At 38.6% G+C, this 14,366-nt stretch overlaps 1 protein-coding gene across 7 annotated transcripts in view; it reads left to right on the top strand.

Annotated features, from left to right (window-relative positions):
• The window catches only part of AFAP1 (actin filament associated protein 1), a 236,082-nt gene extending 230,438 nt beyond the window's left edge, over nucleotides 1–5,644 (top strand). For 6 of the 7 annotated variants that reach the window (XM_072620155.1, XM_072620152.1, XM_072620157.1 and 3 more), the window contains one exon: nucleotides 4,787–5,644. In XM_072620155.1, the coding sequence (XP_072476256.1) occupies nucleotides 4,787–4,813 (27 nt within the window). In that variant the 3' untranslated portion in view covers nucleotides 4,814–5,644. The remainder of the gene's footprint in view (nucleotides 1–4,786) is intronic. The other variant, XM_072620154.1, reaches the window with a different exon arrangement.
• Nucleotides 5,645–14,366: the final 8,722 nt, after the last annotated feature.

A 14,366-nucleotide genomic window follows, 5' to 3' on the forward strand; every position in this document is an offset into this window, starting at 1 on the left:
CTGTGCATCATCCCAGAGAATTCACAGGGCCTTGCCACTCTAAGTTGAGTAGATAGATAAATCTCTGTGCATCTTCATTAATATTGTACCATTTCTTAGGGAAATAAAAACATGTTTTCACTTATAAGGCTTTCTGCCTTAAAGAGTACTTTGATTTTCTATGGGAGAGTGAAGAAAATACCTAGAAAAAAGAAATAAAGTAAATGCAGGGCACTATCCATGCCTTCTTTACTCCAGCCTTCCCCTCCACCCCATCTCTTTTACTATGTGATTATAGGTAAAAACAGTCATGTGGATAACTTGTCTAGGCTAAAAGCATAGTAGCCACTTATAGACCTAATCCCAACACTGATTGGCTTGAGAGTTTTGAACTATTCCATTTATGATCTGGGCAAGTCTGCCCCTCTTTAGTCAGCCTGCTGATGGCCCATTTTTGGAGGCTTACCATATTGGTACCGGACTTAATGTGGATATGTACACACAGCTTAATGTACTGTAGCTCACAATGCCTGCACTCAAGCAAACCACCAAGCTTAGCCTTTTCCGTAGCAGGGAGGGATCACATGCCCTGGGAATAGTAGAATTCTAACATGGATGATCATTAATTAATTATGTTAACAACTTTCTTAAAAGATGGAAAAAATCTGGAAAAAAGGAAAAGAATAAAAAAAGCCTCACAATTTAACTATTTCCACTTGACTTCAAATCAAATAATACAGGATGATAGCCATTGAAAACATACTTGTCCATGTAAACCATTATACATATGATTACATTAGTGGTGAAATCAAATTAATTTAATTTGTTCCAATGAATGCCAGCCTTGGAGTTTTCACATCACTAACCCTATTAAACTCTCTAATTGATGTCATTATTTTTACCACAGAACAAACGTAATTCACATGACAGCCATTGGGGCCCATTCTGAATTGGCCAAATCTATGTATTTTCCTGAACAACGGAGTTGTTTTTGGATAGAAATACGGGTGTTAACCACTGGCAAAATTCCTAGATTCTAATGTATTTCTTTGGAAAATTCCCTGATCCTTTTAAATATAAACAATCCCTGGAACATCTGGTATTCATAGTGCCCTACAGCTCTTCCCTCCAGATCGGGTGTATTGTTAGACATTAAGAAAACCAGGACTGATGCTCTTACTTTCAACTGCCCTGCCCAGATACCCTCACCTGGTCTAATTTGTGGCTCCTCTAACATTTACCAAGACATACGTACTTCCAGTGGCTTGTGGCATTTGTCTGGGATAAATATTTATTTAGAATTAGATTCTGCTATGACACAATCTGTGTTATCAACAGCAAATACTAAATGCTTTCATGGTATTCCTTTCAGATTGAATTCTTTTCAAAGCTGTTTGTGACTCAGAGATAGCTACGGAAACTGAGGCATCACTGATATGACTTTGATTCATGAAAGACTTACCTCCACTGCCAGTAAAACAAAGCACTCTCATAGGTTTCTGTTTCTTTGGTCACCCTTGCTTTAGACCTAGGGGGTTATCAAATTCTTACTTGTGCACGTCATAGCCCTGCGATAGGTTGTAAGCTCCTTGGGGAGAGGGACTCTTGCCTTTCATATTTGTAGTGCCCATACTTCACATGATGTCTTAAACATAACATATGCTCAATAAATGTCTGTTGAATCAGTGAATTTTAAATCATGCTCTATGAAATAGAAGTCTATATTGAAAGAATTGAATGAAGACTTAGAATGCCGGAGCTGGAAGGAAACTTAAGATGAGGTCATCTAATCCATCACTGTCTTTTGCAGCTCAGAGAGGAGAAATACCTTGTCCAAAGTCCCATTTCATGACTAAGTAAATGTCTCTTTCTCATATAAATTCCCACTGAAACTCACACAGGGACCACAGGACCACAGACTGTCACAGTTACAAGGGACTGAAGCTCTGGAATAATAGTTAGGTTTTATGGGATCATGGAAGGCACCCCGATTTAGAATAGGAAGATCTGGGTTAGTCTGAGCTCCGCCATTTTGTGCCTGTGTGGCCTTAGTTAGGTCCATAATTCTCTTTGGTCCTTCATTTTTTTCATATACAAAATGAAGCTACTGATACTTGCTTTATCTACCTCACAGGATTGTTGAGAGGATCAAATGAGATAATGTATATAAGATGTGTTTTATGTGTGTGTACATATACACACATACCAACACACATACATAATGTATATTATATGTAGTGTATATATATATATATGTACATGTATCACATATATATATGTATATATAGTATATTGATAACTATACAGAGCCATTACAGAATCACAGTGTCAGGAGTGGAGGGGACCTAATCCAATCTCCCCATTCTATAGATAGGGTAACAGGCCAAGAGGCAAACTCAAACAATTTAATGCTGGAACTTTAGAGAACATTAATCTCCACCACCCCCATTTCAAGGACATGCCTACCGATTAAGTGGAAAAGATGATTCTGAACCAGGTCCTTTAACATCAAGTCTTTCCATCATACAATATTACCTTCCACTATTAGTAGTAGCTGAATAAGTATCTGGAATATCTAAAGGATCTTAGATAATGATGGAAAGGACCTTAGGTAAGGCATTAAATACTTCGAAATCCTCATGCTTATGTTGTATAGTGAATTAAGTTAAAATTAAGAGTGGAGGGGTTTTGGAGAGTAGGGACAAACAGGGGGTTCTAATCTTTTTCAACTTTTGCCTTTTGGTTTATACAATACTAGAAATGCTGGCCTAGATCCTAGGAAAGAAGGTAAGTCATATTTTCTGTTACCAATGACAGACCCGACAGAAACTAATCATAGTATTGTGAAGAGTACTCGATTTGGGGTTCGAAGGATCTGTGTTTGCATTTTGACTTTGTTACTTTCTAGCTGTGTGATCATAGCCAAGTCCCTTAATCTGTTTGGGCCTGTTTTCTTCCTCAGTAGAACAAAGGTGCTGGACCAAACCAAATCATCTTTCCAGTTATGTTCCATCTCTGAATCCTATGGTCTTCCCAAGCTGATTCTTAACCAAGGTTATATATGAAGTCCAGTTGAGATGCCACCAATCCTCCATGAAGTCTTGCCTCATCTCTCCAATTATAAGTGATCTCAGCCCCTTGTCCTAATTTCCTAGAGAGCTTTGCATACCTATCTATTTTGTTCCTACCACATTTTGCCTTTGCAAAGCCAGTCGTCTCATACCTTACTCGTTTCCACGTATTCTATGACCCAGTGATACTGGCCTCCTTTCTGATCCTCATGTACAACACTTCATTTCTGAGCTTTTTCACTGGCTTTCTGCCATGTCTGGAGCTCTCTCCCTCCTCATTTCTGCCTCTTGGCTTCTGTAGCTTCCTTCAAATCTCAGCTCAAAATCCCATCTTCTTCAAGAAACCTTTCCCAGAGCTCCTCAATCTTAATACTGCCTCTCAGAGATTATTCCCCAATTTTATCCTAGATGTATTAGGTTTATACATAGTGTCTGCCTGTTATCTCCTCCATTTTACTGTCATTTTCTTGAGGACAGAGACCAGTTTTTCATCGTTTTGTTTTATCTTTCTTTTATCTCCAGAGCTTAGTGCCAATGTCTGGCACTTAGTAAGTACTTAACAAATGTTACTCGACACAATGACTGTCTTTGTCACATCTCTTACTCCCATACTGGAATCTGAACTTCCATATTCTAGGAATTCCTGTGTATCCCCAGAGCTTAGCACGTAGTCTCAATCATAGTAGATGCTTCATAAATGTTAGTGGATGTAACTGAGTAAACATAGGGCCATGTGTATAGGCACTTACTAAGGATTAATTAAATAGATGAATTTTCTGACATTGCATCAGAATTCTGATCAATACAGTGACTAATTTTCACTCCAGAGGACTGATGAGGAAATATACCTTCCTACAGGAGAGAAGTGATAAATTAATGATTTGAAATAAAGTATGGCATACCCTTTTAGACATGTTGGTTTGTTTTGCATCAATAGTACTTCACTGTTAAAAGGGAAGTTTCCATTAAGGGCTAGGGTATTAGGAAGTAACATTAATGTTTTTTCAAATGTTCCCATAAGGAATAACTGAACAAGTTGTGGTATATGATTGTAAGGGAATACTATTGTAATCTAAGAAATAGTGAGCAGGGCTGTTTCAGAAAAACTTGGAAAGACTTACATGAACTGATGCAAAGTGAAGTGAACAGAACTGGGAGAACATTATATGCAGTAACAGCAACTTTGTTCAGTGATCAATTATAAATGACTTAGCTATTCTCAGCAATACAGTGATCTACTATAACACTTATGAAGGACCTGTAATGGAAAAAAGTATCCACTTTCAGAGAAAGAACTGACAGAATCTGAATTTAGATCAAAGTATACTGTTATTTTGCTTTCTTTTTCTTGATTTTTTTGTCTTTGTTTTCTTTCACAACACAACTAATATGGAAATATGTTTTGTATGACTGCACATGTATAACTATTATCAAATTTCTTGCCTTCTAAGTGATTTAGGAGGGAAAAGAGGGTAGGAGAAAATTTGGAACTCAAAATTGTAAAAAATGAAAGTTAAAAACTGTTTTTGCAGGTTATTGGGAAAAAATAAAATATTAAAATTTTTAAAATGCAGCAATAAAACATTAAAATAATTTAAGCTATGATTTACGCAAGACCTTGCAAATAGCAGCCACTTAATAAATACGAACTACATTAAATCAATGCTCCTAGTTCTTGGGATGATGACCTCTGACAATGTCTTTTTGTTTATTTCACTTTCTCTTTATTTTTCTAGGAATGGGAATTGAAAAATGGAACATAAAAAGAATGGTGAAAAAATACACACACCTTCTAGCAGGCCTTACATCCTCTCATTCAAGACTCAGACGACAGGAGACTCAATTCTAACTGTGACGTCAAGCAGTACAGCATCAGAGGTTTTGTAATTCTACTCAGGTGCCAGTAGCTTGGCTCTCACGCCACTTGTACACTCTTTCTACTGTATATGGTGCCCTTTTTAAAATGATTATTATTACTTATGTCATTTTCAACTTTGTTTAATGAAGAAGGCAAAATTAATCACACACACACAAAACACCCTAAAAAAGGAACAAAGATAAGTGATAGAAAAGGAGCAGAAGGACTCTAATGGGAAGGGTTGTGTTTTTTAACTAATTAAGTAATGACTTTAAACTGCCTTGGCTCAAATTGAACCTGATCACAGGAGTGTGAAGCTGGATGAGCCCCAGGCAAAGTTCTCGGATTGACATCTGGGGGAGTTTTCTAGTAGGACTCCCACAGATGAGGATGGCTCTAGGTGTGGGCAGAGCCAGGATCTGATGTCTCATGGATGGTCGTGTCTGAAAAAGAACTTCAGGAAGCATGTTGATCAATGTGATAGGACTGCTGGCATGAGCTGAATGTCTGGTCCAAGAGATTCCTCTCCTTCCTCTCCTCCCCACCCTCATGCACCCCATCTCGTGTCCTTTCCCCCCTAGTCATTAGAGATTTTGGAATGAAATAACTGTAATGTGAAACAATTCTTACTTTCCTCCTTCCTCCCCACCTTTGGACAGATGCTTTTCTCAGTGGGACATGAAAAGCTGCCATTTTTTAGCTGCATTTTTAAAAAATAATGTTTCTCTTTATTGTGTATTGTGTATGTGTGTGTTTTTCTAAAAGCACCTGGCGTCTTCAGAGATCTTTTGTATCCTAGTTTGTATTTTGTACTGCTTTTGAAAGGCAGCAAAGTGCTATTAATACTTTGATTCATTAGTGTGACCTCCCCCGTCCTGCCCCCATATTCCTTCTCCCTCTGTTTCTTGCCTCTCAAATCCCCCTCATTTTGATCCTCCCCTTCCCTAAAGCTGTCACTAGGAGTGATTCTGACAGAAGAGAAGCCAGTTTGATTTACTATCTGATGAAGCTGCAAATGTCACAGCTTATCAGCTCTGATGGATTTGGTTAGATGCATCTTTGGATGAGTCCTGACCCTAGGAAGAAAGTGCATTTGGGACACTTCCAGGCCCTTCTCTTTGATTTATTGATCTGGAGCCTTAATATGGTGCCAGACTTGGTTGCTTTTTTTTTTTTCCTCCCCAACAGCAGACCTATAAGGAGTGGTATCTTCATAGATCTTTACGGTGATGTTATATTCTACCTTTAATTTTTTAGAATTTAATATTAACTTTGTTGAGAGGACAGGAGTTTAGTGCCTCAAGAACAGAAAAGCGCTAAGAGTGGTGAATAAGATGGCAGGTCTGAGAAGTGGATTTCTCCTAATAAGAAGATTGCTCAGGAAATAGACCATGAGAGCTGGAAGGGGCATCCTCCATTTTGCAGTGAAGGAAACTGAGACCTAGAAAGTGGAAGACTTGCCCAAGATCACATAGCTACTAGGTGGCTGACATGGAATTAGAACTCAGGTTTTCCACCTACTAATCCATTGTTTTCTTTCCCATATCATGTTGCCTCCCTTTGCTTCCTAATCCCAAGAGTGTCACTGTCTGGAATTATCGGCCTTGGGAAAAGGAGAGTATGGTGACTAACTAACCAGGTTACAGGTTGTTGTGTTCATCCTTCATTTTTGAAGAGGACCATGACATCATGGAAATGATGACATGACTTGCACTTGACTTTGATTTGCGTGAGGGAGGGCTGTGCAGGTCACCAGCCTCACTTTCTCTTCCTGAGCCATCTGGATCCAGTGACCAGATATTCATCAGGATGACTGGAGACCACCCAGGATGCAATGTGATGCCATCTTTTAGGCTAAGGCTTTTTCAGGTACTCACTTAAAGTGAGGTATTGCCCATTAAGTCAATAGGCCTCTTTAAAAAGTAGTCAGAGGGAGAGCCCCTTTAATAGAAAAGAAAAATAAATAAATTGCTAAATCATGCTGGGAGGGGCAGGAGCCTCAGGATTGTTGTTTGGAAGAGAAACTGTTACTATTGACATTCACTCTAAGCCAGGAAGGTCCACAACCAGCCATTGTTATTCAGAGAACCAGAGGTTTTCTTTCAGTACCCAAAGAGTCAACTCATAAAAATATGCCCCACCATGAACAGGCCAGTTCTTTCTTCCTTAAAGTAAGTGTACTGGGGTACCTCAGTGAGGGGAGAGTTTTATGAGAATTAATCAAACAACAAAAGGGAGGGACTTGAGTGTCTTAGTCCTCTTCCTCACACAGTTCTTAATTGTATGTAGTAGTACTCAGCAAATATTTCTTGAATGAGTTGGTGAAGGAAATAAGGTGATATCAAATATTTATTCAAAGAATGCTACAAGGTCAACACACATTCGACTCAGTTTTATACTGTCTGCATAAGGAGAATTAATGTTAAAAAGCATGATTTTGATTGAGATCATGGGGGGGCATAAATTAATTTTAGTATCATAGAAAGAACACAGGATATGGAGTCAAAGGTCCTGTGTTCAAATCTCAGCCATATTACTAACCTGTGATCTTAGCCAAATCTCTGGGACTCAATTTCTCATCTGTGCAATGAAAAGGTTGAATGGAATGGAATGATTTTTTGTTTTTCTGGTCCCTTCTAGCTCTGATCCTATGATCCTATCAGAATCAGAGCTGAAAGGGGTTTGAGAAATCATCTCACTCAACCTCCTCATTTTACAGAGAAAACATTTCCTAGGCCTCTCTGTACTAAAAGGAGAAGTTTTAGAAAGATTTTCAACAGCAAAGGTCAAAACTCAAGGCAGTTCTTGGCTTAGTTACTCAGAAAACCCCCGAATACCCTTAATATTCTGGTTTATCAAGGTTTGGCTCAAGCAAATGCTAAGAAATTCGGGAAATTGGCTTCAATGTTTATTACTTTTGATCCCCTAAAAAAATTTCCATAAAATGATAGAGCTAAGTGAGAAGATCCATAGCCTTCAGGGTGTTGAAGAGTAATTTTTCCAGAGGGGAAGAAGAAAGATTCTGCAAATGTTTGGATATGTGAGCTAAAAGCTTTAGTTACCCAAGTGAGGTGCTCACAGAATTTTTTCTATTGGATGACCTGGGGGATTGGTGAGGGAGGGGCTGGTAGGAAATTTGTCCATTGTCAGTTAATCAAAGCCATGCCCATTTTATATCCCTGCAGAAATGGGAAACATTTCCCTAAAGGGAAACAGTTCAGTCTACAACAATTTTCCTTCCTTCGAGGGTTGACTAATATCTTGTTCAACAAGAGCAAATGTTTCCCTTTATTTTTTCAGTACAGAATTGGCATGCTAAAATTAATGATTAGTTTGAGATTCCTAAGAATTTGCCGTCTAAATTTAGGCCAAGTCACAGAGTAGTAGACTTTATGTTTCCAAGAGGACCTCAAAGCAGTTACCGACAGTTGAAGCAGGACTCCCCTCCATAGGGGATGACCAGCCTCTCAGTATCCTTTAAAGAGCACTGGATTTGAAGTCAGAAAACCTGAGTTCAAATTCCAGCTTTCCTACTTTGTAACTATGTGACCTTATGCAAATCACTTCCCTTCTCTGGATCTTGGCCTCCTGCTCTGTAAAATGAGGGTTCAGGCTCATTCAGTCTCTAAGGTCCCTTCCAGCTCTATAACCTGTGATCTTCTGTTTGAAGACATCTAGTGATAGAGAACCCACTACTTGTCAAGTCATCAGCAGAGTTATCAAGGACATTGGACCACTCTTCCCACTGTTCTCATGATTGGCCACCTTCTCTTTGCCCAGGAGTACCTACAAAGCTCTGATTTTTTTTTTAACCTAATATCTCTAGTTACAAAGAAAGGTAAAATAATAAACCTATGTGCTCAATCCTAATCCTTTGTTATGGTGCTGATAATCCTAGCATGCAACAGTCTTGATGACATGGTGGCAAAATGCCAGCATAGAATCACAGAGTGTTAGTGCTAGAAGGGACCTCAAAGATCCTGTAATCCAACAGTTCTTAACTTGGGGTCTGTGACCTTTCTAGTGTGTGTCATTTTTAAATTGATAACCGTATTTCCATGTAATTGTTTTCCTTTTTAATCCTATGTATTTTACTTTATGTATTTAAAAATATTATTCTGAGGAAGAGTCCAAAAGCTTCCTCAGACTGTCAAAAGGGTCTGTGAAAAGATTAAGATTAAGAACTACTGCTCTAATCCAATCCTCTCATTTTATTGTTAAAACTGAGGCTCAGAAGAGTGACTTATCCAAGGTCAACACAGCTGGTTATTGGCAGAGCCAGGAATACTCCCAAATCTGCTGACTTCCAACCTATTTTTTTCTTTGTTATCTATTTTCAGTTGTGAACACTTTAAACTGGGTGGCCCACTTAAAAGCAAACCTATTCAAAACTATGGCATGTTCAATGGAGCCCACTTTAAATGAGCCATCCCATAGAAGAAGCACATAACCATGGGAAGATCACATGATGAGTGATACCCAGTGTTCCCCTTAATATTTAAGAATAAAAGGAAAAATTTGATTAGAGAGTAAGTTTAGGCGTTTTGCTTCAAAGTAAGTTATTTATTTGTATATTTTTCAATAATATTGTTTTTAATTTATATCTGTACATATTTAAGATGCAAATTAGGCTTCTTGTCAGAATTTAGAGGGTGATATCACTTCCCTTGACACACACCCTCCCAAATGTGCTCCACATTTTGCCTGTTCACTAGCCATGTTGGCATATTAAGGGCAGATGTGAGCCCAGTGGGCTTTTTGGAGCCTTCATGAAGGATGGTCTAGGAAGAGTAAGTCATCTTCTCCTAGGTCTTTACCTTACACTGGCATTATCCTTCTCAACTATGTTCAAAAATGTTTTTTTGAAACCACAGACAGGACCCATATTTGTGGTTGAGCAGGAGAGCCAACACCTGGCTGGGAATATCAGCCTTTGAAGATCCGATCTTGGGAAAGGAGTCAGGTGGTCAACCTTAACTGGCTGGTGGCAGTGCCCTGCTCAACAGCATGCTTGTTCTTTGAAACCCTGTATTAGAAAGACCCATTTTCCTTCCTTTGCCTCTATATTGGTGAGGCACCATCTTCTTTCAAGAGCTACCCTCTACTTTACTTTTGGGTGTCATGCCTTCAAGAAGAATTCAAATATATGTACTGTATGGAGTGTTCAGTAGAATATCCACAGGGTTCCCTTTTCATCACCACCTATGTGAAGGGCTTAAATTTATCCAGACATAGGTAACCCTATTGCCAAACTGAGAGTATTCCTTACCCCTGGAAGGCCACGGAAATGTCCCTTTAGCTGTAGAGTAGGAGGGATGATTGTCAAGACAGGAAATACCAAAAGAGGTCTATCCCCTTAGTATGACTACCTTGGGAGACCATAGACTTAATCACTTAATCAACAAACATTTATTAATCATCTATTCTGTGCCAGGCACTGGCGATACAAAACCAAAACTCAAATAGCCCTTCTACTCAAGAAGTTTGTATTCTATCAGATCAAGAAACATTTCTTAAGGGCCCAGTGCTCAAAATCTATCTGGAATGCTTCTGTGGGAAAGTCCTTCAAGGATGATGTAGGAGTCATGGAATAAACTCAGTCTTAATATTTTATAATGCCATCTCCTCTCCAGCCAGAAAAATCTTATTCAGTCTGTATTGCACCAAGTTACTTTTGGGTCTTTGCCAAAATAAAAACCATCCATTAAGAATGATGGTTTTCATTCTTACAGTTTACATAGAACATCTCTTTGAGTATAACTAGGACAAATATTAATGCCTCTCTCTACCGATCAGGCAGTTGAGGCTGAGAAAAGGTTTACTCAAGAGTGGAGCTAATCAGAGCTGGAACCTAACCCTGGATAATCTGACCCTGGATAATCTGACCCTGTTCCGGTTGCCTAGGGAAGTTGTTTTGGAGAAGGAAAAAAAAAATGGGTTGCTGACTTCCAAAAGAGGAGGTGAAAAAAGTTTTTAGGTTAACAAATGGTTGAAATTAGCATAAGGCTTTCCCAGGGGACCCTTTGGAGGGTGTTGGAGAGGGGGAGCACTCTTTTTTTTTTTTTTCCCAGTCAATCTCAGATTAGCAGAAAACAATCTCTGGCGTTATACTACTTGATAAAAGCTGCAAATGGTACCTGCTGGGCATTGATTACCTGGCAGTATTTTAGGCCAACCAATCTACACATGGTCATGATGGGAAATTCTAAATTAAGGTATTGGCATCATCAGAGCACAGTGATGGATGTCCATTAACAACTCAAGAAAAATGAGGTTGTGGTCCCAGAAAATTGATCACATGGTTCCATATTTGATTTCGGTTCATGTGGGAGCACGTGATGAAACAACAACATGCACTTAATAGCCATAAATTGCAATAAGACACATCTAGGAGAAATATTCTCATTAAATTTCTATCATTCTCATATCAGACATGGTACCTCACCACTAACAGACCAAAATCGTGGTAGCTTTTCAATTGTATTTTCCTACATTTCCAGACATTTTAAGATGGGTCTATCATTACGTAGACTATTTGCTAATGTCAAATTTTTGCTGAAAGTTTTAGGTATTTCCAATTCATGGCACGGTTTGGAAGGAGTAATTTGAATTTTGTTTCAGAGGCTCTTGAAAGACCGTGTCCATCCAGACTGTGAAATAAACTTGTTGATCTATATTAGGCAGAATTCTTATCTCCCAGCAATATAACCTGCCTGTTTATAATAGGAGAATCCATGTGATAAAAAGGAAATCCTTTTTTTGGCCAGGAAAGCTACCTTTTTTAAAATAGGAAATTGCCCTTAAGTATATCATTTGCACACCTTTGCCTGAAATAGTTACAGGTCTGTACTTCCAAAAACTATTCACATTTCTCTACATGGATGCTATGATGATATCAGGTATGTTTTGGTCATGGAAAGTATTTTTTAAACAGGGATTATCAGATCATAATTTTGAGGGACCAAAGCTGGTGGGTATTTTTTTTCAATAGGATAATTGTGTGTCAATTTTTCTAACCAAGAAAGAGATTATTAACGTTTCATTCAGCACCATTTTTTTCATTTCTAGACACTTTCAAAATTAATTGACCAGGTTATATGTTGTAAAATAATGTTCTCATATTAAGAATGTAATTATTTCCTTATTGTATTTTCTAAAAACAAAATCGTATTTAAAATTCTCTGTAAAAGAAGCAAGCAAGGAACATGAAAAGAATTTTTTGGTTTAATTTTTTTTTACTGACTGTTGGCAGTGCCCATGATAATTGACTGTAAATATATTCTTTTAACTTGTTTCTCAGTGTATTTAATTCATGGAAAACATGTAAAAAAGCTTTTTTTAAAAATTTGAAATGGAGGCCCCATTGATATCATTTCCTAGTTGCTTCATTTGGACTTTCTGCCTTTCTATTTAATTATCCTAACGTCTTATGTGGTGTAGATACTGACTGGCGCCCCATGGCGCGACACACCCATGTGTATTATTAATAAAAGTACCCTATCTGAGTGATGTGTTCGAGCTTCTTTCTTTGGTTGTCAGGGGTTCCTCACATTGTGTAAGGGTGGAGTGGGTGAGGTTCTCTTAGTTTCCATGATGTCTTGAGATCTAATCCAAGGTAATCCAATCCAATTTATTAAGCATTTACTCTAAAACAAAATCTTGTTTCAGGTTCTGGGGATAGGAAGTCAAAATTATTCCTGTCCTCAAAGAGTTTCCATTCTTCTGGGGAAGGGACAGAGAGAAACAACATGTGAATAGTTAAGTATATATATGATGATTTGAGATCACTGGATATCAGCAAGGTTTTTAACAGCAGAGACATTGTTAGTTGCCAAGTGGTTGGAGCACTGGACCTGGAGTCAGGAAGACTTGAGTTCCAATTCAACCTCAAACACTTAATAGCTCTGACCCTGGGCAAGTCATTTATCCACCCAGCCTCTTCTGTAAAATTAAGATAATAATACCTCTTGCCTCCTAGAGTTGTTGCATTTTTCAAACTTTAAAATGTTATATAAATGCCTCTCACCCAGGGCAAGAATCTTCTCTTTACCATCACAATTAAGCTTCTGCCTTCACACTTCTAATGATAAGAAACTCCCGAGGCCACATAATCCACTTTCTGTCCTGGCTAGATTAGGAAAATCTTCCTAAATTTATACAAGCATTTATTAAGCACTCAGTATACATAATTTAATTGAACTAATTTCATAGAGCTAGACCTAGAAGTGAACGTTCTCTAGTCCCCTAACCTCCCCATTTTACAGAGGCCCAGAGAAATTCGGTGACATGCTTGTACAACTACTAAGTGTCTGCGGCAGGATTTGAACCTAGAACTTTATAAGTCAGTGTGGTATAGTGGCTAGATACCTGGCCTTGGAGTCAGGAATACCTGAATTCAAGCACATACTGGCTTTGTGGCCCTGGGCAGTTACTTAACTTCTCAGGTGCCCAGGTAATGAGCTAGGAGAAGAGGCTGATTCCTGTTGGTAGAGGCAATTTTCTCTAGGAGCTCCCTTTCTCAATGAAATGACAGGTTCAGTTTAAAAACAAAAATGCCTCCCTGCCTCCTTCCCAAGCTTTATGAAGTTCAAGTGAGATCATGGATGTGAAACGCCTTCAAGACCACAATAATAACTTTCATAATTCCCACTTTTACTTTTTTTTCAATTAGCAAGCATTTATTTTCTTTCCTTCCAACCACTACACTACCTTCGCCCTCCTTCCACTCCTTTGGAAAAGTAAAACAAAGCCCTTGCAACAAATTTAAATAATCAGGCAAAACAAATTCTTGTATTTCTTGCAAATAGCACTTTGAGTTTTATGAAGCATGGTTTTCATGGGGCTTTTAAGGACCCTCGTTTCTAGCTCAGGAAATTATGCCTCAGTTCTGTGAAGTGATGATAGCTCAGCCTACCAGCTCTGCTGGGGAGTGATGGGGCCAAGTCTGGGGGAGCCCTGCCCAGTACGTTAAGCTGTTTTTGGATGTCACTATGCCAAGTGCTGTACCACATGCTGCTCATCCATGACATGACTTACCGTTCGACTGTACGGACCAAAATTTCCTTCCCTGTTTTCCACTCTTCTCTATGTATTATAATCTCCCTATTATATTCCAGTAATTTAGCATTTATATTTTATAGTAGTTATACTAAAACTTGAGGATGGGGCTTGTTTCTTTTTTGTCTATTTAGTACGCATTTAATGAAAGCCTGTTCATTTGTTCATTTATCCATTCATTTACCTTGTCCTCTATCTCAATGGTCCCTGCCCTCCTTGTGGGTCTGGTTTCGATCCTCTGCTTGTCCCACTACATATGACAGGTTCATCACCTTTCCTATTAGCAGGGGCCATTCCACTCAGACACTGTTATCTCCCCGATGACAAGGAAATTACCTTTCAGTTATTACCAGTTGCTTTGTTCCAGTTAGAGCAGGTTCTTCCTGAGCAGAGACTGAGCA

The sequence above is a fragment of the Notamacropus eugenii genome, chromosome 6, assembly GCF_028372415.1.
Source record: "Notamacropus eugenii isolate mMacEug1 chromosome 6, mMacEug1.pri_v2, whole genome shotgun sequence".
Classification (NCBI taxonomy): domain Eukaryota; kingdom Metazoa; phylum Chordata; class Mammalia; order Diprotodontia; family Macropodidae; genus Notamacropus; species Notamacropus eugenii.